This window comes from Gavialis gangeticus, unplaced genomic scaffold (assembly GCF_001723915.1).
Source record: "Gavialis gangeticus isolate Ggan-Ray unplaced genomic scaffold, GavGan_comp1, whole genome shotgun sequence".
NCBI lineage: Eukaryota > Metazoa > Chordata > Crocodylia > Gavialidae > Gavialis > Gavialis gangeticus.
In genome coordinates this window covers 177,029,770-177,054,233 of record NW_017729024.1, presented here as the reverse complement: position 1 = coordinate 177,054,233, position 24,464 = coordinate 177,029,770, and the positions used below count along the sequence as shown (strand labels likewise).

At 46.2% G+C, this 24,464-nt stretch overlaps 1 protein-coding gene across 1 annotated transcript in view; it reads left to right on the top strand.

Moving 5' to 3' along the window:
- The first annotated feature begins 561 nt into the window (after positions 1-561).
- The window catches only part of LOC109298160 (lipoxygenase homology domain-containing protein 1-like), a 40,879-nt gene continuing 16,976 nt past the window's right edge, over positions 562-24,464 (top strand). The window contains exons 1-2 of the mRNA XM_019518295.1: positions 562-589; positions 1,451-1,696. Of these exons, the coding sequence (XP_019373840.1) occupies positions 562-589; positions 1,451-1,696 (274 nt within the window). The remainder of the gene's footprint in view (positions 590-1,450; positions 1,697-24,464) is intronic.

The window sequence follows — 24,464 nt, the reverse complement described above, 5'->3', positions numbered from 1 at the left end:
CGAGTGTGGAGGGATAAATTCTTAGCATGCAAGCGAAAGGTGTCCCTCGGTACTTGGCTTAGCACAGCATAAACTAGAAAGATGAACCAGGCTATTGCGGGCCCATGGGTACAACTTCTGCTGCAGCATCCTCCTATGTTAAGGCCACCCTTCCATTCCTCTCTCTTCCCCTCTGAAACCCACAATAACACTATAATATTTGCTTATGATAGCTAGAAGAGCAGCCCATTAGTACTAAACCAGTTCCCTTTACCTTACTGGGGTTGGCCAAGGTAGGTCATTAGCAGGGCACTCGGTGTAAAGTGAACGCAGCGTCTTCTTTTGCCTCTTGTATTTAATTTACTGAGCTTTGGCATTAATTTGATTGGAAAGATGGCACAATAAGTGAGGGGGCTCAGTAACTCAATCCTGTAGTGGTTTATGATGCTGCTTGCCACTCTAGGTGGAGCTTATCAGAGTGCTTGTTGCCTACGTTGGTCACTATTGTCATGATATCTGGACTGGTCAAAAAAAAAATCCATGTAAAATTGAGAGGTGTATCTGTAAGGTGATCCTCACATCATGAATAATGGAGAGGAAATGCAGACCAGTAAGATAAGGTAGCTGGATGGGGTCTCCTTTTTCACTTGCCTGTCTCTCTTATGGTCACATGACCTTAGTAACAGTAGGTAATTTTTCATGAGGTTCCTGCAATTGCTAGCGATCATGAAGGGGAGAGACATGTAAGGGTTTTTTGTTTCCCTTCTTCTGAGCTTGCACTCATACTAAGGGCAAGGAGCAGTTTGACCATGTGCCTCTGCCCTACCTATTTTCCAAGGAGCTGTTACCTTGATTGGCCAGGTCTGATACTGTAGACCCAGATTGTTAAGTGATTCTGATCCAGGGGCCCCAAAGGCATGAAAAAAGACAGTTCTCAGTACAGACTGATGAATAAATAATATCACCGAAAAAGGAGAAAACCCAAAGGCAAGAAGAGACGGAGGAGGATGAAGAGGAAAGTGCATGGGTCAAAGAAGTGGAAGAAAGGGAGGAGGAGTTAGAGGGAGAGGGCGAATCACTTGCTAATGGTTCAGGAAGGAAAGGCCAGCCTACGCTGCATCAGAGCTTGGCTGGTGAAGCGGAAAGGTGTATAGACGCTGAAGAGTTGGAGGAACCCAATCGGAGGAGGAAAGAGAAACAAGGAGTTTGGACAATCAACATCAGAAGGAAGATCGAGGGAAGAGTGGCTGTGGTCCAGGACAGACGACAGCTGTGCACCTTGTTAAATGCATTGAAGACGAGACTGATAATGTCATGAAGGAAAAGGCCCAAAAGAACAAAGTGGAGGAGGAGGGGGAGGAGGAAGACGAGGAGGAAGAGGAGCAGGAGCAGGAGGAGAAGCAGGAGGTAGGAGAGGAAGAAGAGGGGGAGGATGAAGCCGCTGAAAAGGAAGAGATATCGGAGTCCAAAGAGGAGCTGGCTGGTGGCGAGACGAAGAAGAAAAAGCGGACAAAGAGAAATGAAAATGACAGCGAGGAAGAGCACGAGCGGGCAAAGAAGAAGAAGAAGAAGAAGAAAGCCAAGAAGGACAAGAAGGGGAAGGGAGACAGGAAGCAAGATGATGAGCCGGATTATGCGGTGCTGTACGAGCAGGAACTTCGGGACTATCACTCTGATTCTGGCAATGAAATGGAAGATGAGTATTACAAGAAGAGAGGTCAGTAGGGTCCTTTCTAATCTCTCCATGGGAGGGGGCTTCTGGTGCTGCCTGTTTGCATTCCTGCGGTCTGGGAAGTCTCCTCTTCAGGTCTTTTCCTAACCACAAGTGTTGTTTTTTCCTGCAGGAGGATGTATAACAGAAACATGTAGCAGGGGTTTTGAATGTGGAAGAGTCACCACACCGATGATGTAGTGCTCTGTGTGTGTGCATGCGTGTGCGCATGTCTTTAGCTGGTGGCCACCAAAGTAATTTGCTGTATAATTCCCAGCTCATTGCAATTATAATTGGCATGACAGTAGCACCTGGAAGCCTCAGCTAGGGATCGGATGCCTATTATGCAAGGCATCACACATACTTATGACCAAAGGTAGGGAGCTTTCTGGAGCAAGAGCAGTGTGTGCAGTGAGAAACCACAGGAAGTTTCAGCAAATGGATGAATGGGACAATTGGGCTTGATAATACTCACGCCATGTGTTTGAGATCCTCAGAACTGCCTTCATTTCATGACTTAGTGCTGGCCCGCCTCGGACCTGAGTTGGGCCATTTTGGAAACGGTTGCTGACCACTGCTTTATAGCTATATGATGCCACTGAATCCTTGGCTTTGGTAGTGTGTTTGGGTGAAAGTGCTCACCATGGCTAGTCCGGGAACTGTGGGGGAAGACCCATCCACCAAAAAATAATTTTCTGACTCTTTTTGGATGTTCATGTGTGAAAGAGAGTAAGTGGTGGGGGACCTGGGTTTGCAAACATGGAACCAACATGAAACTCCAGGCTGCATTATTGCACCAGAAAAAGGAGAAGTCATCTTTGGCATCAAGAGTAATAAGTACTAGGTTGCTTCTGGATGAATACAGACTGTTTGTACCTCCTTTGAACCAGAATCCCTTTTTTTGCTTGGTTTGTGCCGAGCTGTATCTATTCCTTGCATCACATGCATTGCTATTGCTTTTGATTTGCCTTATTGTTTTAAGTAAGCGTGTTCCTCTAATACACGATTTCATTCATTACTGCTTTTTGGTGACATTACTATTGACTGAAGCGTGCCCTGTCAAACACCTCAGTGCAGAGATTGTAAGCATTGCAGAAAAACCTCTGGTTCCTCCAAAGTACACTAGTGACCCTTAAAGGTAGTAAAAACACAATAGAGCTGGGTGTTTGCGTGCTGATTGCCTTATTTGTTAAAAGAAAAGAGAGCTGTCATAAATGTTTTATAAGCTGGGAGTTGCTGGTATCTATTGCACCTAATGTCCTTGATATCTTACTTTATTAGTAACGGGGAGGAGAAATTCCACCCTTTTGGCACGTTGCACTGGTGAGTGAAGAGCAAGGTGAATCTAATTCCAAGGGACAGAAAAACAAAAGACATAAAGTGGTGGGGCGATGTGGTACATGGGGAAATCCCAGCTACGTGTAACTGAATTGCAGCTACCATTGCTTCTGTCAGCGTTAATGTTAACTGAGTTATTCACTACATTTTGCAAAGTTATTTGTACAGTGTACCTTTAGGGTTAATAGGTGCAAAATCAATAGGTTTTAAAGTGAATTTGGGTCAATTCTGCAGCTACATACATATACACATAGGTATCTATCTATCTATCTTCTGTATGTGTATATATAATTCATAAGAGAGCTGAAATTTGAGAGTGCTTCCAAATCCCCTTAAGTGAGCTGATGCAGAAGGATAGTTGCTTTGAAGTTACTGGGCCAAACTTTGCTCTGTTAACGCACACACGTTTTCTCTGACTTCTGTACAGTCTCGTCCAGGCCTAGAGCTATGCCTGTGCTTCCAGGACCTTGCATTGCAACCCAGACAGCCAATGTGAGTCTATGGACTTAATTCCACGCAAAATACGGGGTATCCTCAAAAGAAATTGGAGGCCATTTAGGAGGTGATGAGAAGGCAGACTCTGAAGCTCAGCTTGGAAGTTTGTGTGTATAAAACCCAGTCCTCCAAGGGAGCCCTCCCTGCCTCCCCTCCCCTTTCCCTGTATAGCCTCCTGGCCTTGCCAGCTATAGTCTGCTAAGGAGAGGGCAGACAGTGGCCTCACTCTTCATTTTTCTTGCTCAGTTTTGGGTTAAGTTGGCCGCTTGCTGTTGCCTCCATGTTCCCACAGCCTTCCAACCCCAGACTAGGCCACCTGCTGAGTGTCCGCTCCTCCTCCCTCAACTTATCTCTGTCTCACACCAAAGCCAAATGGTAGGTAGTACCAGGGCTATTTGCCTCCCTGCCTTTCCTCAGACATATACATTGAGAACTGCCAGTGAAATGTTCCCTAAACAGGATGTACCAATACATCTCATCTCAACAGATAAGGACCTGCTTATAGCTCCCTTTTTTACCCTAATGATTACAAACTCTTCTGCATACACCTACTATGCTGTCAGTGGCATTAAGTAGTATCCCTTTGGCCAGTTGTGAGCTCTCTAGAGCAGTTGTCTCCAAACTTTTTTGATCGCGCACCCCTATCAGTAAAAAAATTTTGAGCATGCACCCCCAATATATGTATATTTATATTCGCGCACCCCATCAGTAAAAAAATTTTTGAGCATGCACACCCCAATATAAGTATATTTATATAAATATACATCTAAATAGAAGTTCTAATATTTACTTCCCACACCCCAATGGATCGTCTTGCGCGCATCCCACTTCGGAGACCACTGCTCTAAAGGACCTAACTGTGTTCTGTGCGTCAGAACCATATTGCTAGACCTTATGTGCATCTAAGGATGTGTATATATAGGGCCATTAATGCCAGTCACTCAGACACTGCGGTGGTGGCTGGGCCACAAGAACCGAGATGGAAGACAGAATAGCAAGGGCCATGCAGAAGTCTGTGTAGGAAAGTGTCCTCTTGTGCCAATCAGCCAAGTGGGTAAGCGATGGAAGGTCCCAAGCTCCACTTTTCTTTGAGGCTGGAGTATACTCTTCCAGTGGCAACCTCTGAGCTGTTTCTCTTTCTCTCTCTTTTCTGTGCCTGCCTATTATCCAAACACATTGGAGAGTGAGCTTCTAATGTCTCTAGATATTTTCCCTGACTCACCAAGTCATTGTATGGCCGTGGGCCAAACCTTTAACTGCTCACAGCCACAGTTCCCTGGTCCGGTTAAGTGGATTTCTAAACATAAATACTTACATGGCAGGGGAAACACCATGTGTCTGGGTCCATGAAGGCAGTTTTCCTTAAGTGTTCCCGGGGATAACTGTTCTTCTGGTGTGGTTTAGTACCTGCCAAGGTGGTGGAGCTTAAAGCCCATTTTATGGAAATGGGAAGCTTCTCCTTAGCTTGCTTCTGCGGCCATATGGCTGAGGGCAGGCAAAACTTGGGGGCATCTGGCCCCCAAGCCTCTGGGCTTGGGCCTGCACATAGGATGCCTGCCAAAAGACTTTGGAAATATCTGAAGCCCCTGGTGACGGTGGAGGTTGTTTGCCGGTTGTAGGGCCACTTATGGTTCTGAACTCGTGGATTTGGACTTGATTTGGCTTGGAACATGAAAAGTGTCTTTAACCCCCCCCCACCACACACACACAAAAAACATAAATGCTTTTGCTAAGATCCTATTCCATCTATTAGGCATCTACATATGATCAGGGAGGGTATGTCCTACCCTCCCTGAGTCCCTAAAATCTTTTAATGTATCGACTTAGCCTTATAGTGAAGTCACAAAAAGCAGTGAGGAGAGGAGGACCCACCCATCTTTTGCAGTAGCAGTTTTTCAGGGACTTGTATAGGGTGGAATTGGATCATACTTAGAGCCTCGTTTTACTTAGGGACTGGTGGAAAAGCATCTAGCCTTCAATGTTTAATGTCATTCATTGAAGCATTAATGAGCATCTGTAAACCATGTGGAAATTTTGGTGGGAAGCTGCTCTAGAAATTAATGTGGTTGGCAAAATGGCCACTTGCGAAGTCTTAGTTATAAAAAAAACCAAGTCCATTAAACTGCAGTCTCTTTGAAGTCGGGCAGTCTGTGGAGCTAGCCCCCTACAGGGCATCATTTCCTGGTCGATGTGGCTTCTTCAACTGGACGGCCTGAAGTGAAATCCCCGAGAAATCTTCCCTCCCCATATTGGTAAAGGGATCTCAAGCATTTTTCCTTGGTGAAGACCAGAGTTTAATGCTCTACCAGCACCTCTCCTCCCATTTATAATCCCATAATATCCCTTGAGCATCTACAGCAATTGCTTGTATGGATAAAAACATGAGGCAGGAGTTTGAATGCACATTTAGCTGTCTTTTTTTTCATGTGATTTAGCAGCTGGGGTTGAAGAGAAATGCAAGCAATGTGTGACCAACTACATCTTGTCCCATGTGTATGTTTGGAGATAAATATCACATACCTGTACGATGCACAGGTATTCTGGTCTAAAATTACCTCCTTCCCTCTTTTTCACTGAAGCTTAGACGAGTATTCCCTACCACTCCTACTAAACATGACAAGTTTGAGGTCTTGTATCTCATGGTTTATTGGGACTAATAATCAGTGCCTCCTACTAGAAGAAGGAGCCAGACTTTCAGGACAAGTGGAACAGCACATATTTCTAGTGCCAGAAAGTCCTGAGGTGCAAATAAATGACATTTACTTATATACAAGGAAAGCTATTTTGGTAGGGCTGCAGCTACACACACATGCCTATCTAGGAATCTTCAGTTGGGTGCCAGGACTGATGGTCTATGTTAGGGCACAACAGATTTCTCTCGGATCCAGATCTGCAAAGATATTTAGGTGCCTAACTCTTGGGGGTTATGCCGTCAAGCACCAGTCTATCGCAGCGTGATGGCAGAAGCAGTCTCTTTGGGGAACGAAGTTGTGGTAGGTTGAGGCTCTACATAGCAGGGAAGGAAAATTCCCTCAACCACAGGAGTTATTGGATAAATTCAACTGACTGTGTTATGTGTAGGTGGTGAGACCAGAAGTCCATAGCTGCCTTATCAGAGTCTACTGATGTGTAGCATAGGGAGTCAATCTTCACAGAGACGAGTGCAATTGCCTAAAATGTATAGAACAAACACTGTGGAGTTTAGTTAGTCTCAGTGTTTAGGCCCCGTTGTTAAAGTTTTTTATGCCAATTCAGCCAATCTCAGTGTTTAGGCCCTGATGTTAAAGTTTTTATGTCCTGTTATTCAAGTTCTTCTGTTGTTAAAGTTTTTGTGCACTGTGAATACTTTCTTCGCTTCAATGGGCCTAATCATGGTATGCAAAGTTAAGGCTGTGCGCCAGCATTTACAGGCTCTGGCCCTTAAGCTTTTTAAAATCCACAGTAATTCAATAGTCAGAAAAATATTTAAAAAGAGCACTTGTTGCCCATTGATGCTTCATTTGGGCTGGCTTGGCTCTGATGGTAGCCTCAATACACAGCATCAAAACCCAGCTGTAATAGCAAGCTGCCAAGTGAATTCTACAGTGGATATGCCATGGGATATTCTGTCTGCATACGGCCATTGATATGAAGAAGGGCCAGGTTTAAAAAAAAATGTTTCCCTTCCTTCTCCTCTGTATGCCCACAATATTTGGTTGAAAATAATTGCAGGTAAAATTGCATGTGGAATTGCCCAAATGTCTTGCAAGTGCATTTTAGGTTATTAAGGTATCTGGTTTTCTGACTGCAAGCAAATTGAGGATGCAGAAAAAGATGAGCTGAAAGTAAAACTCCTCTTTCAGGAGGGCCTGTCATTCAGTGCCATTCAGCAGAGTTCTCTTTGCATGTCAGGGTAATGTGCTTCAGGAGAGGAGACATTTGAAAGGGGCCAGGAATAGAGAGAGGTTACATGATCATAACTATTTTTTTTTAATTGTATGTCAAGGCTAAGTACAGACAGACAAAAAGCCTGAGGCTGAATCGATTCAATCTTTGCAGGTTAGTTTAAGCTGAGTAGATTGAACTGATAAGCAAGTGAACAGACGTTCATTTGATTCTGGAAATGCAGCTATATATCTGCAGTGGCCCAGGTCAGAAGCTGGGGGATGCAAGAGCACACCTTTCTGTTTGGCTGGAACAGACCACGTGAGTCAAGCCAAGCCCATTCACCCTGCAAGGGGGGAGGTGTTGTGGAGGAGGTGCAAAGCATCCTGGGATGCTGGGGGACTGTAAGTTAACTTGAATCTGGAAGGGATCTGGGATGGAAGTTCAATAAACTGATTTAATGTAAACCAGTTAAGCCTGATACTACATCCATCCAGGTTTATCTTGAGCCAGTTTCAGTCATTTTGAAAGTGGTTTACGTGCACTGAGCTTCTGTTGTGTTACAGGCCTGAGCAAGTTTCCAATCGCCTATACCAGTTTATGTGTAACTTCTGTCCCTAGCCCAAAAAGCTTCCTCCTCAATTTTTTTTGGTTTTGTTTAGGTTTGTTTGTTTTATTTTAATCCCCAACTACATCTCCACAGCATGACATTTCCTCATCGTCATGAAATTTAAACCATTTACAATTTGGATTATTTTTCTCCTAGTTGTGAACAAAAAGCAGCCTCTTGCTCCCTGCATCAAAGCAACAAAGTACTGGTTTGTTAAGAACTGCACTGATCTCCAGGAGTCCTGGCAGGGGAGATACTATGATCAAGTGGTTTTCAACGCAAGTGGTTTTACTTACCTGGCAGGGAAGATTGTGGCAGGGCACTGTTGGTGCCTGCCACTTCACGACTGGAACCAAGCAGGCAGCAGGTGCTTGATTGCATCAGCCATTTTAGATCTCTGACCACCTATATAAACAGGGCAGGTCGCTGCTGGCAGTAACGTCGCCTGGCTGCAAGGCTCCAAGCAACATCCTGGAGGTAAGGGCAGGAGCTGTAGGGGATGGCTTGGAGGCTCCTGGTCCTGGGCATGACATAAAACTGCACTCTGCTGGGAGTGGGTGGCCTGGTGGGGCTCTCAGTGGCGTGGGAGCCTCCAGGAAATGCCAGGCCAGTTACCACCCCGGTGAAAGGCAGGTAGGGGCATCTTAACCCTAGCCCTCACCTTTGGGTGGGTTATATAACATCGGAGGTGGTGGGGCCAGGCGCGGCTGCGGCCGCCTCGGCCATGAGGAGTGCAAGATCCCGAGGAGCAAGAGTGGCGGACAGGCACGGCTGTGGCCACCTGAGCCCACAAGGGAGGGAAGTCCCATGGCCCCAATGAGGGGGTGGAAAGCAGGACCCCAGTGAGGGGACGGCCCCAGTGAGGGGATGGAGATGTGGAGCCCTGGTGAAGACAGTAGGCGAAGGTATATCTCCAGATGCCTGAGGCTGTAGTTTGGGCCAGAGGCCGAGTAAAGGGGGCTCATTCTCAGAGAGAGGGGCGAGTCCTGACCCCGGTAAGTCCTCCACCACTGGGAGGCTGAGTGTGGGTCGAAAGTGAGACCTATAGCTGAGCTGAGAACAATGACCTGCTGCTCCGGGGGGGAGCGAGATTCCTCGTGAGACCCCAGAACACTAGTCATGGTGTGGGTTGAGAAGGCCCCAGTGAGAGGTGGCCCTAGAAAGGGGGCAGAGAGGAGGGACCCCAGTGTGGGAGAAGAACCAGAGGGCTGGGAGTTGCCCTGGGAAGGGGCTAGGGCAAGTTTAGACCCGGCCAGGTAATTGGCTGGCTGCTACCCCAGTGAGGGTCATGGGAGAGGCCCAAAAGACGGTACGTCTGCCAGCCAAGGTATGAACTAGGTAAAGCCTATGGCCTAAGGGGCCCGCTCCAAGAGGGAGCAAGGCAGTATAAGTTGTCGACGTGAGAAAGAGACCCTGTGAGAGAGGGTGGAGTGAGAGGACCTAGTGAGAGGAGGGCGGTATGAATGCGAGTGTCTGAGGCCTGACAATGAGGCCTAAGCTTGGTCTGGCTGTAGGCCAGGAGCACTGTGTCACCTAGATGCTATCTGCGGGGCTTGGGCTGCGTTGTAGGGGAGGAACAGAGCTGCAGATAGTGCCCCCAGCATCGGGGCAAGAATGGGCAGCCTCCCACCTTAATTAATTAACAACTTTAATTAACAACAAGGCATGGCAGACGAGTCAGGTGGGTGGTGTGCCCAAAGGCAAGTGCGGAAACTAGCACTGTGGCTAGTGGGGGAGCCCCCTTTGCTACAAAGATACCCTTCTTCTTGGCTTCAGATGACTTGGTGTAGTTAGAGGGTGAAGGCTTGTCCCTTGCGCTGTGAGAGGGCTGACCTCTGTGAGTCTATAAATGCCTCCAAATGCAAGGATCTTGCCTACACAACTTCTGATTGCTCTTGGGCTTTCCCCCTAACTTGCTCCTTTGGCCTTTTGCGGGCATCTTTGAGACTAGGAGGCATCTGAACTCCAATGCCTCTGGGTTTGTGGCTTGTACTTAGGATGTCTGCCATGGATTTGGAAGTACCTGAAGCCTCAGACTGAAGAGTTTGGGAAAGAGGATACTTGCCAGTGGCAGCACCACATGGAGTTGAACGACTGAGCTCTGCTCAGTTGAAAGAGTTAAGAACTGATTTGGCCGATTTGACCCTAAACAGGAAATTAAAACAAATAGTCTTTTCTTTGCCACCTTTCTAGCATTTACTTCCTAGCTGGTTTTCTATAAGGTTACCCATCACCAGGGTCTTTGGATCCTTTCTTGCTGGCTGTTATTTAGTTAAGAACTGAGTAATAAGAATTGGTCTCATTCAGCAGGTAGAAAACCTGGACCACATGGTACTTGCTAGTGAAATAGCCATAGAGCTGGGCAGAGTAGGGTTTTATTCTGGTTTTGATTCACTTTCCAGCCTTGGGCAAGGTAGTTAATTTAGCTGCAGCCCAGGAGAGCAGGGATTTGCAATGGGACTGGTGTGAGTGAAATGTATAACAGCATGAAGAAAGCTCCTCTAATATATGATGCAGCCTCATTCGTCAAGAGCTAAGGACATGATCGGCACACACGTTCCAGATGTGCTTGCAACACATTTTTGGTCCAAATAGGATTTTGCTTTCCTTGAACTCCTGCTTCTCCCAGGAATGCCTGTTTGCTGTTGCTTACCTGTGGGTGAAGTCTTTCTTTAGGCATTTTTGGTCTGAGGTCCTTCAGTTTCTGTTCCTGGTCTGTAACCAGCATCTTCTATTCCTGCTGTAGGAGAGAAGAAATGTCAGGGAGATTAGTCTTTGCTAATAGAGTCCAGGGCATCCAGCTGCTGCATATGCTTATGTGTCCAAAGAGACCTAGTGGGGATGTATGCCCTTGTAATGCTAATATCACAAATACCTGCAAGTTGATATTTATTTAAAACCAGGCTTCACACACACAATAATTGAACAAGGGAGAGTATTTTACTAATGAACTCAGGAGTGTAGTAAGGCTACAAGGATAGTTATTACAGTGCAGTGGCTCTTTCTGTCTGTCACCCGCATTAGGAATCCTTTTCTTCACATTCTCCCAGATGCAGGTGCATATTTGTTTTGCTGTCTCTCGGGCGTAGGCATTTCATTTCATAGATGCTTACGGTATCTCAGTATCCCATGGAAAAGCTGGTAGTGAGTGCTAATTATGTAATGCTTGTAAAGACAGAAAAGGTTGGGGAGGCTTATATTGTATTAAGGTCCTACTTTCTAAAAAAGACATTAAGAGGGCTAATTGGTGATTAGTAGACAACAGTTAAACAATTGTTTAAGATACAATGCGTATCATCATCATCATCATCATCATCTATAATCTTCCTTAACAGCACCTCTTAGCAATGTGCTTAAAATATACCGCACACTAGTCACATCTGTAACACGGTTATGACACCACTCAATCCTTCTCAGACGTTTATGCATGAAACGTTAAAGGGCGGCATCAGTTCACGTGGACCGGATGCGGTACAGGTAGCAGCAGATGTCAGGTGTAGTACAGGTGTCGGCACTATTCCATGGTTAATCTCTGTTCTAGGTCAGGTCTGTCCAAGTGGTGGCCCATGGACTGCACGTGGCCTGCAAGGAGTTAAATTGTAGCCCGTGCAGCTCTGGAAGCCAGGGGGTGAAGACCATCACCACTTGCTCCCTTCACTCCCTCGACTGCTGTCAGATTCGGGCTCTTTCTTTGGTCCCTTCTGGTGACCCAAACCGGAGGCAGGGGATGGGGGTGGGGAGCAGTAGCCATGTTCACCCACTAGTTTGGGAGCTGCACCAAGGCAGAGACTTGGGCAGCCACATGCCAAAAGCTGCCCCACTGTTGGAAGCAAGTCATCCGGTCTGCAAGGAACTCTGCAGGCTGAATCTGACCCGTAGGGCCAACTCAGTTGTCCAGCCCTGTTCTCAGCACTGCCTCTAGCTGGGTTGCCTGACACTTTCCACTCGAAGTCTGTTTATATGGCAGCAGCAGCACACTCCGGTTGGGGTGTTGCTAAGCATGCTCTGCCCACGCACTCCCAGAAGATGCTCCAAATGGAGGGTGCACCATGCAAGGTACCCTGAGGTGTCTCTCTTCTCAAGACTGTTTCTGTTGTGCTGGAAAGTGACTGCTGGGGATAGCTGCAGGGTGGTGTCTTTGATGTATTTCTGAGCTCGGAGCATGTGAGTGGGTGGGCAGAGCTTGCTTATGGCACCCTGCCCCTGGGCCACACCACCTCAGTGGTGCCCTAAAGGATCCTGGTTTTGTGTGCTCAGAACTTAGCCAGTCCCTAATTGCTTGGAGTGGATGTGCCCATGCTGGCATCTCTGCCTCAGGCTGAATGCTTTTGAAAACTCACAGCAAAAAAATACAATTTGGCCACTTCTCAGAACAAGGTGAGGGGAAAATACATTGGTTTTTCCACTTTTAAATAAACCTTTAGGTCTCCTTCCTGCCAAGTCTGTGGAGTCTAAGCAGGGCTTTTCCAGGAGGTTCTTTCTTCTTGTTCCTGAACAGAGGGGCTGACTCTCCTGAGCTCTTAGTGCTCCTGGTACCAGAGCCCAGAGAACGAGGAGGAGAAACGGGAAGCATGGCCGGGGGCCTTTAGGGTGTGTGGCAGTGTGCTATGGGCAACTCAGGGTGAAATACCCTATCTGAATTTGGGCGGAACAGGTTTTGTAGCTGGGTGTACCACAGCCCAGGGCAGTGCCCTCACTGCCACACTATTGGCTTTTCTGTTTCTGGGGTGGGTCTTCACCACATTTTGCCTTCCTCTGCAGTGGAGGATGTGACCCTCTTCTTTGGATCTCTTGAGTGTATTTATACAACCCTTGTAGCAGCAGGACATTAACTTGCTTTACCTGTGGCAGGTTACAGTGTTAAGTATTGTGGTTGCGTCAGGGTTGACCATATAGTTTTACTAATAGGTTAGACAATTATTTATATAGGATGGTTTGGACAGGGGGGATTCTGTCTCTAGCAGGGGTTGGACTAAATGACCTCTGGAGGTCCCTTCCAGCCCTACTTTTCTATGATTCTGTGTTTTGCTTGAAATATTTTGCCAACCTTTGGTTGATTCTGAGCTGGGATGGGAATGGTTTTTGAAGTTTTTGAAGGGATGGAAACCTCCTCTGGAAGTTTTGCGGAGGAGAAACTTGTTTCCGGGTCAGCAACTCTCAATATCCCAGACAGATGGAACCCCAACAATCAGAAAGTCACATATTGGGCCCCGAATGCAACTTCTTCCCCAGAAAGATCTTGTGGGTATAGGTTTCCAGTGTAGGCTTTGGCCACTCCCTGTGTGGCAGTGCACTTGCAGTACCTGCCACTTTAAGGGCTGAGTCAAACAGCCAGCAGGTGCTTGATTGCCATGGCTATTTAAAAACCCTGGCTGCCTATATGAACAGAGCAGTTCACTGCTGGCAGCCCAGGCAGAAACATCACCTGGCTAAGCTGCATGGAACAGCTAGCAGGTAGGAGCTAGAGGCTTTTGGTCCTGGGCATGACCTAAAACTACACCCTGCTGGGAAACAGTGACCTGGTGGGGCTCCTGGTGGTATGGGAGTCCTCAGGAAATGCCAGGCCAGTTACCTCCCTGGTGAAAGGTGAGGAGGGGCACCTTAACCTCATCTTTGGGTGGGCTTTGGAGGCTGTAGTGGGGCCAGGTACCGCTGCAGCCACCTAAGCCCATGCGGGCTGTGTAAGACCTTGGGGAGTGGGAGCAGTGGGGCCAGGCATGGCAAGCAAAGTGCCACCTGAGCCCATCAGGGATGCGAGATCCTAGAGACCCCAGAGGGAGTAGCATGAAGAGTGTAGAGTGTGGCCCTGCACAGACTAGGGCTGAATGGGAGTAGGCCAGAAGGGCTGTGCAAGATGATGGGGCTGAGTAGGGCAGAATGAGGAGTAGGTCTGAAGGGCAGTCCCAGGGGTGTGTTGAGTAGGGCCGAACTGGGAGTAAGCCTGAACAGCAGCACAAGGGCCAACCCTGTGAGTAGTTGATTGAGAAGACGATGAGCAGACCCCAGGGTGGGGCATGGTGCAGAGGCCCTAGAGAGTATGGTAGGAACCCCATGTGAGGGGAGTATGTCTTCGGATGCCTGAGGCCGTAGTTTGGGCCAGAGGCCAAGTAGGGGGACTCAGCCAGAGTTAGAGGTGAGTCTTGACACCGGTAAGTCATCCGCTGCAAGGAGGCTGAGTGTGGGTTGAAAGTAAGACCTGTAGTTGAGCACAGTGACCTGCTGCTCCAGGGAGGGAGTGAGAGTCCCCATGAGACCCTGGAACATCAGTAGTGGTGTGGATTAAGAACACCATGTGGATGCCATCTGCGAGGCACGGGCTGCGGTGTAGGGGAGGTCGGAGCCACAGATAGTGCCCCCTGGCACCGGGGCATGTAATGGGCAGTCTCCTGCATTTACCATCCGGTTATGGGAACACCAAAGTCATGGCAGGTGAGACAGGGTGGATTGCCCCATAGAGACAGATGGGTGGGCTGGCGTGGGACCCAGCGCCTAGTTTGCCTCCTGTCACATGCTGTAACATGTAAAAAGAAAAAAAAGGAAAAAAGTCAACCTCACATTTTATCTAGGCTGAACTGCAGAGCTGATTGCATGTTTTCTATTGGGCAGTCATGTCTAAAGTGTCTGGCCAGAGACATGAAGCATGGGGAGTCACATGCTTTAGCAGGCATGTTGCTATCTCCAGCAGATATTGAATGTCATGTCACAGATTTCTCCTGCGGCAAGCCCAGCCAAGCGCCTTATCCCTGCAAGGCATAGTGTTTTCCTAGGTGCAACTTCAACCTCAATAACAAATGTGTCATTTTCTAAGCTAATTCAACCTCATTGTTCCAGCGAAGTACCAAGAAGTTTGTGCTCTGGCACTATGAAGGCAAAAAATGCTTTTACTTTTTAACTGGAGCACCAGACGACCAGAGATTGGCCTCCTGTAGTGCATCAGAAAGAAACACTGACTTTGTAATGGCTGATCAAGCATAACAGTCTCCAAACCATAACAGTCCTCGCAGGTTGGAACAGACAAGATTCTCCTTAGTTTTCAGTGTGTTTGTAAGCACTTACAATAATAGTATTTGTATTAGCACCAAAGGGGATACATGTCTAATATGAGCCTGTGCTGTCTCTCCGAATCCAAGTCATTTGGACATAAATGCTGCAGTTCGTTATATTATCCATTTCTTCTAGTCAAGGATTACAGAATGCAGCAGGTCCAGAGATTCAAGAGGAAGAAACCCTTCCCTCTTGCTTTGAATAATTAATTTGGCACCCACCACTGGATTCCAAAGCTGCTTTCTCTCGTGCTTGTAACAGACAGGAAATCTCTCAGGGCTGACACAGGAAAAGTCTGTGCTGAGCTGCACAAGTTTAAATCCAGGTAACTGCATGGGAATTGGTGGAGTTAGTTGCGATTGATGCCAGAATAAACGAGGGCAGAACTTGGCTTCTTTTGCATGTGGCACAAAAGTGCCTGCTCAGGATGATGGCCCAGAGGGCCAGCCTTGCCCAGTAATTTCCAAGGCCAAGTTTGCAGGAACAAAGATGGGAGGGGGTTTTGGGAAATACAGCATTTGTGACTCTTGGACCAATATGTGAAATTATCCCTAGTAGGAACACAGCAGGAGAAGGGGCCTCCTGTCTCATTGCATTCAGTCCTTTGCTATTACAGGCAGCTATATCCTAGTATGGGCCCTAAAACATTTACCAGCGCTCTAGATCATTTCTGGAGGGATTATTCAGTTGATTGTATTTGAACAAATGCTTAATTGCTTTGTTTGATTGGGGCTACAATGATTAGCACTAGATTTTGCCCTCAGTCAATGTTAGCACTAAATGGATTACTGCAATGCTGTAATGCTCAAGTAAATACAGTAGCTGCACCACTGTAATACCATATTGGAGGAGCAGCGTGTTGTAGCTGTCATGGTCCAGTGAATATGCTACAAGCAAAGTTTTTTCTTTTTGTTGTTTTTTGGGGGGGCGGTTTTTGGTTATAGCTTTTATTGAACCTTGAAGAAGCATATTATGGGAAGTGGTTTGAGGAAGAAAGGTGGGTTAACCCATGGTAGACCAGGTCAGAAAGAAGGGGTCTGGATATAGTGTTACTGTTTCCTACCCATCTACTTCTGGAGTGCAGGCTGGTATCACTGTCATCTGCCTCCTAACCACATGTGCTCAAGTGCATGTTACAGTTTTGGGGTTCTCCTGGATGGACCCAGGAGCACATGAAAGCATCCAGGAGAAGACAAAACAACAGCAGACTCTCCCTGTGCCTGAAGAAGGGTGTTTGTGCCCAAAAGCTTGCAAAAAATATTTTTTCCCAATTTTGCTAGTTTATCTAGTAAAAAGATCACATTTACCCGAAGAATCTTATCTACCTGTGTCTTTAGACCAACATGGCTACAACCAACACCCCTGTTCCAGCTTCTGTGATCCTTTGGCTGTCCAGGGCCATCAAGATGGTTTGACTAGTATTTTTTTTCTTGCATTGTTAGGTGGACCCATTCAGGCCTATACTGACTGAGGCTGTTCATTAGCCAATGTGAAATGAACTGGCTGCTTTATTTTCAGTTCAGACTTAAAATCTCCCCTCAAAGTCGGTAGTGATGGTTCTCACTCACCCTGGAGATGTTCGCTCCAGGGTTGCAGTTGAGGTAGTGTTAGGTGTCCTGTTGACTAAGGGATTTCCATTTTTACCAATCTAAACCAGACCTTGTTTCAGAAGTACAGAGATCATATCAGCAAGGACTTTGGGATTAAGTATTTCTTCCTGTCTGACACCTGAGAATAGTTGGGTTAATAATAACCTCTCTCTTTAGACTAGATTAGTAAACAGATACAAGCTCTGTCTGTGACTGCAGTGTATCTTTCTACACTTATCCTGCACTGTTTTTTGTCCCACCCCTAAAATATCCAGTGTTGGTTGCTGGCCTTTTGGCAAAGGGTATGTTGCTTCTTTTCATTATACGCTGTTCAAAAGCTGGGCTTGTTTATTCTCATGCAAAGCAGTAACGTGTCTGTAGTTTATAGCAAATCAGTGGGATTCGGTCCTTTTAGCCTACATTATACCTATGAACATCTGTATGCCATGTAGACTGATGCTGCCAACCAACTGTATACATTAGGATTGGCATATTTGCCAGAATTTCACCAGGGTTTCTGAAGTCATATCACGGATGGATTTCGTAATGGCTTCAGCTGGGGTTCAGTGTCTACCAGATGGGGTGGGCTGAGCCAGATTTCACTTGCTATTAATAACATATTCAGTAATAGCTATGGTAACTGGAAGAGAGGCCGAGTGTTTGCAGAGAGGCTCTCTTTAGCTAATTTCCCCTAGGGCTGATGTGAGGTCTAAACAGCACACAGAGCAAGGTGCTCGTGAGTTTAACAATGGCTGTGATACTGGTTCCCTTTGTCAACTTGGGCAAGTTACTTAGCACTTAGGCACATATGCAGTTTTTAGACTCCAAATCTGTAAGAGTGATTCAGTGACCACCTACCCTAGAGGTGATGAAATTTATCCCATGCCTGCATTCTGGACAGAAAAAGGACTTTGCTATCTAGAGTTAGGCTTTAGCACATACCCAGAACCGTGCTGCCCTGAATAGCCAGGAGCCCAGTTTGATGCTAAGCTCTCTTCCTAAGATCCTGAGAGACCTGATCTGTTTGGTATGGTCCGAACACACCAAACTCACACCAATGGCACTGAGCCGAGCACATCCCTGTGCTTAGTGGTTGCCATTGTTTAGCTGTAATCTGTCCCTCGCTCTAAGATGCCCTGTAGAAACCCTTAACTTCTTTCACTGAGGCAGAGGGTAAAGTTAAGCTTCTTGAATCACCTCCTGGGGCTTAGATGTGAATGTTGGAATCACCTAGAGTATCTCTCTGGATCTTGTCCTTGGGGCCCAATTCTACACCTCTTTAGTGAATGGCAACACTCAACTCCACAGCTTCAGTTTTCCCAGTAGTAAAATTCAGTATCAGATAGAGCAGTGGTTCTCCAATTTTTTTTTATTTTCATTTTTTTCATGGACAACTTGAAAATTGCTGAGGGTCTTGGTGGACCACTTAATAAACATTTTTTTTGTTCGAGTGCAAGGGTCGGGAAAGCAGCCCAACTGGGCTATCTTCTACTCCGGCGTGATCTAGTGCTGCAGACGGGCTGACTTCCTATCCTTAGCAAAACATCGAAACAGCCTTTCTGTTTCACTGGAGTGGAACAGCTGTTTCAACTCGAAATGAAATTCGAAACAGAACACTGTTCCATAGGACCATCGAAACTCAAGGTGAAACGGAACGGTGCTGTTTCGCACAGCCCTAGTAGTCTCCCACATTTTCCACCAGTTTATGGAACAGCAAAGTCACGGCAGGCGAGACTGGGTGGACTGCCGCATAGAGACAGGTGGACGGGCTGGCATGAGACCTGGCTTCGAGCGTGCCCCCTGTCACACAAGCAAAACTCCCAGTGGGATTTGGACAGTCATAGCTGATTGAATTTCAAAATAATGAAAAATTTATTTCTGTTCCTTTTTCTTGTTACTGGTAATGGGTGAGTTTTATATGGTTTCAGTGTGCAACCTCTATTCCCCCTTGGTTTGTTTTATGTATCACCCCCTTACTGCTGCCTATATTTATCTGGAACATTTGAAACAATTGTCTTTCCCCTTGGTATCTGCATGTGTTTAAAATTGTGGACAAATTGATGAGAGTCTTGAGGAGAGCAACAGAGATGATTAGAGGGCTAGAAAACAGTGTTTGAGGAAAGGTTTCAAGAACTGGAATTATTTAGTTTAGATTAGGTAGGGATTTCATAATAAGATTCAAATGCGAAAAGACCTGTGATAAAGAGGATGGTGATCAATTATTCCTTCAGTCCACAGGGAACAGGAAGAGAAGCAGCAGGCTTGAATGGCAACAAGGAAGATTTAGATTGGAAACTAGGAGGAACTTTCTAACTTTCAATACAGTTCAGAACAAATTATGTAGACAGGAATTTTCATCTCTGGGAATTTTTAAATTCAGGTTAGACCAATATTTCTCTGCAATAGTTTAGACATGGACTAGCTTGTTGTCAGCAGGGAATTAGTATAGATGACCTCTTGAGTCCTTTTTAGCCCCACTTTTCTGTGACTTCGTGTTCATCATGCTGGACTGAGGTACCTCTCTGCCCACCTCCACTGCTGCAATTGCCATTCAACCCAGCTATGGAGTCAGCATTTAGATAGGTTGCTTTTTGATTCTATTAACCAGAACACTTACCAAAAGATACACAGATGGTTGGGATATTCTATGGAGCCATAACTACAAGAAGCAGATTGGTTTTGATGCACCAACAAGGGGTCCTGGGCATCAGATGAGATCAATCTATGAGCAATTTGGACCCAAATTTTGGGTGGAGCAGAGGGCAGGATGCTGAGGGCATTGTAAGTCATGTGAGCCCACTCAACAGAGAGCAGAGGAACTCGGTAGAGAATGACTGAGCTGGATAACATGGGTGCTATATTCAAGATATTTACCCTATGCCCTTTGCAGAACTTCATCTTCCTCTTCACCAGCCATGGCACTGAAGTAGGAAAATTGATCCCTGTGGACCAAATTCTACACTGGGATATCAGTGTGGTTTCCACAGGGATTAAATGTCAAGCTTGCCAGCTAATTGAACTATTTTGTCCCAAATAGTAAAGGACAGGATATTTATGCTTTGGATTCACCAAGGCAGGGCTTATTTATTCAAAGTCAGAGTATCTAATTAGTCAAGACGTAGAAGAGAGAAGTTCTTGAGTAATTTTGTGCTATAAGAAATAACATTGGGTTGGAGTTTTGCTGCTTTTTACATTACGTGTTGCCATTTAGTCTGGAGAATGGAAGACTGCGGGGGGATGTGATAAGTCTTCAAATACCAGAAGCATGATTATATGAAGACAGATTTTTCTCTGTGGCTGTAGGGGACAGGACTAGCAGCAATGGCTTCAACGTGCAGCAGAGGAAGTTTAGACTCGTGTTTAGGAGGAACTTTCTGACGAGGAGGGTGGTCGCACATTGGGACAGGCCACCTACAGAAGTCGTGGAATCTCCATCCTTGGAAGTCGTCAAGAGCAGGTTAGACAGACATCTGGCTGGGATGGTTTAGTTAGGGATGATCCTGCCCTGAGCAGGAAACTGAACTAGATGAGGTCCCTTCCAGCTCTAAGATCCTATGATTTATACTTGAGCACTCTTAGTGCAGACGATGCAGAAGGCTGCCCCACTGGAACCACAGCCCATTCTACCTACTTGCCCCTTATTTTGTGCAAGTGGCGCAAGGCAGTGGAGAATCAAGTCTGCTGATTTTATTTTTTTTATTGCCAGTAAGAACAACAGCTTTAAAAAAAATTCAAAAGACAGTAATGGCTGAACAGAACCTGGATCTTGAGGTTGCTGAACTTTCTAAAGGGAAATAGCTCCTCCTGTCTAATGCACTGTGTTCTTCTCTTTGCCATAAGGATCCTGGCTTCTGGCTTCAAAGGAAGCCATGAGACCTTGTTGTTCTGATGCTTCTGTCCTGATTGACTTACACAAATAGAGGCCCTGGCTATAGAGGAGCGTTAATTCTCCATTTTTTGTAATGCACTGTGAGATTCGCCTCGGCAGATCATGAAATGACATTCTGATATACATTCTGCACGGCTGTGCTCTCCTGTCACTATTTTGTCCCTCTGTCACACATTAATTGACATGGGCAGCCAGGGTGGGTAGCTGTAGCATTTGTCCTCCAAGCACAGTTCAGTGCACCAGATTTCTTCCCCCCAATAATTTTCATCTCTGTTTTGCCAAGAAGCAGACTTTGCCCGGACTCTGCTATGTGAGCAAGTCGTGGTCTGTGCCATACACGTGTAATACAGACTAGTTAGCATTCACTGAGTTGTACTTGCTTCTACCTGGCTTCCATTGTAAGAAATACGTCATTTGTTTTTTGACAGCTACCAGTTTCTTTTATTCCACCTTGATGTCCTCTGGTCTAGTTTCTTAGAAGTTATGGAGGGAAAGAGAAATCAGCCTAGACTACATGTGCCACAGAAAAGACCCTCCTCCATTGTGTGGCATGCCAGTTATATACTGAAGTGAAGATAAAATGTTCATCAGTCCCGCTCAGGAACACAAAAGGAACAGTTGCTTAAGGAGACAGACGTAGGCAAGTATAACTTATCCCTCCTGCAAGGTATAATTTGTGACTATTCTGAACACTGCACCCATTGTAAAGTCATGAAACAACTGTTGAAGTTTTGAAAGAATATATGCTAATCTCTGGTGTAACAGCTGAGAATTTAAGGGGTGAAATATGTGGCTATGGCTGATTTTAAAAGCCAATAATTCTCCTTTCATAGCATTGCTTTGCAAATCACGGGTGAAGGCACTTTTTGTCGGCGTGGTCCCACCACTGCCGCAAACAAAGTGTGGAGATGGGCAGGAAGTTTGTCACCCCTAACAGGAAACTGGTGATTAGATGGTCCCTAGCCTCTGCGTGGTGTGGGCGGTCTTCCCCATCTAGCCTTTCTGACTCTTCAGATGACCTGGATGCAAACACCAGTATTGCCCCTGAGCTGCTTCCCCTGACAGACAGTGGGACATGTCACTGTGCCAGCCTGCAGGCTGCCCAGGCTGACACTGGGGAGTATCACAACAGATAGGACAGTACGTGAGGCCTCCAGCAGATATAACCCCCCTGCGCACACCCGCACACACATGGCCCTTGCTGGATTGATGTGGCTGTGTACAAGTCCTAGTTTACATGTGCAAATAAAAGCCACGATAAAGATCCGGGCTTGCCTGGCACTGGGTACCTCAGCCTTCATCTCTGGTTGCAACTGAGGAAAAGCTGGTACAGCTCAGGGGTGTAGATGCAGGTGCAGAGACATACTGAGATTTAAAACTTTATTAGTGAATATTAAAAAGCATAGGTATTTACATGGCTTTGTAGATCTGGAAGAGAATATAGGACCCTGCACATGGCAGCTACATACCACATAGCTGGTGTATGTGGACACAAGCTAGAACAGGGGCGGGCAATTATTTTGGACGGAGGGCTGCTTACTGAATTTTGGCGAGCCATCGAGGGTCGCATGACAGGCCCCCAGGGGCAGATAAATATTAACTTTCTAAATTTTTTAGGGGCACTGAGGGCCGGATAGAATGGCTTGGTGGGCCGCATCTGGCCCGCGGGCCGCATTTTGCCTGCCCCTGTGCTAGAATATGCAACGAGTCATGCAGCCTGTGTTACATCTGTACATAGCCATGGCTCCCAGTGCCCCCATAAGCAGGGCATTCACACTGGGATTGCCCAAGCAAGCTGTAAATCCATTCTGGGGAAGGATTAAGCACCACTTGTTTTAGGGATGATATAATCCATTTTCCTCCTTACAGCTCTCTACATAGAAACTGGCCCAGTTGCTGTCTCTGCAATGTGCCCCATGGCCAAAGATAGCATCCTCCGCTGGAACAAATGCATTCCTTTCCCCCTCAAAAGCAATCGGTGGCTTATAAGGGCAAGCTCCTTAATGAAAACAACAACTTCCCCATTGCCCTTACGTGCCCTTTGATTAGAATTTGTCTGTTATGTAAAGCCACTGAAAGGTAACTGCACTTTCAAACACATTTTTAATTACGTTTCTTCCTTGAGAGAGTTTTTGATTTCTTGTTGGTTCCGCTGTTTGCAACCCAGCGTGTACGATACCGCCGCTACTTCACTTCATCAGCCGCTCGTCTCAGATTCTCTTTGTGATTATTATTGCTGTACAACAGGGACCGGCATGTAGCAAGGAGAGTGGTCACCGGGAATCAGGACTCCGGGGTTCTTCCTTCCCCCGCAGCTGTCTCGCCGACTGGGTGCATGACCACGGCAAACCTTATGTTACATTCGATTCTCCTGTTCACCTATTTGTGAAATGGGGAGAATTACAAAGGTTAATTAGCTCATGTTTAAAGAAGCACTTGGAGATGTTAAAAGCTCTTTCCTGTCAGTGCTAAATATTGCAGGTTGATATGAGCTTGCTGGAGGAGAGGCCCTGCACAGGTGTGCAGGACTGCTGTCATTTATTTTAGGAGGCAATTTTGAAAATAACAGCATTGAAAATTGGAAAATAATCAGGGGTGAATCACCAGGGCAAGGGGACGATTGGGCATAGGTTGCATTTCCATAAGGTGGGAGCATGGCTAAATGTTCTTTCCATTAGCCAGGCATTTGCTGTTTGTGTCGGGCACTAACAGCAGGAGGAAGCCGAAAGGGCTTCCTGCTATTTGGTGACAATAAATAAATACATGCATTCCCCTTTACATCCTTGTTACTCTGCTGCTGTAGAACCTTGTTTTCTTTCGGACGTGTGTTTTGGACACCTTTAAACCAGGTATTTCTCAAACCGTAACTGAGCACAAGAACTACATCCTAATAGACTGACCCGCCCGTGGTCCACTTCCTGTCTCGTCTGTAATTGCAGAAGATCACTCTGGCAAACAGCACTGATTGCCTTCAGGGAAAGGTGATAATAGGAAACTTTGGGTATTTTTAGCAGCATTTTTACCAGCATCATAAGATTTAGCCAGCCTCCAGCTGGCACTTTGCAAACTCTGATCTGGCCCATTTCGACCACCTTGGTCGCCAGCATTTGCTGCCCATAAGGATTTGGTGGTAAACCAGCTGCTGTTTTCTTATTCAACCACGTGTCTCCTTTCTCATGGGCTAAGGCTGTGAAAGCATTGCTTTCCCTTTTTGCAGAGTGATGGCATGTGAATGCTATTGTTGCCCAACATGGGCAGTCCTGACGAAGGCTTCTGTTACTTTTTCTGAACACATGCAAGGCAGCTCAACAAGTGGGCAATAGCAAAATATGCACTAATTATTAGACCCACACCAACATGAACGCACTATTATTACAGCTGAGAAGACGAGCACTCGGCATCTATGGATTGCAGAGTTAAAGCCTGAAAGCTCAGCCTTTGCTCTGCCTTCTTATGCCTGCTCCTGACGATAATAGTTAATACTGAACATCTCCACCTTGCAGCTATTTTAAATCCAGAAAAGACTGTTCAATCTCTTAACTTGTCCACTGTAACTGAACCCATAGCATGTCATCCTGTCGCTCTTGTACCGAGCAATATGTTTGCCTAAAATATATTATCCAGAAAGGCGCTCAGTCATGAGTCAAAGAAGCATAAAAGTACAGAATCCTGTTCCATTGGTTAATCATCCCCACTGTTAAAATTCGTGTCTAATTTCTCATTTCAATTTGCCTGGCTGTAACTTTCAGTAATTAGTACCTGTCATGTCTTTCTCTGCTAGATTGAAAAAGGCCTCTAGTATCCTGTGCTTTCTTTCCATGAAAGCATAGATATGCTGTAACGATGTCGATTCACAGTCTTCTTAAACTAAACAGATCAAGCTCTTCAATATTCCTACAACGTCATTATTTCCAGCCTTCAAATACTTTTCCTAGCTTTTGCTTA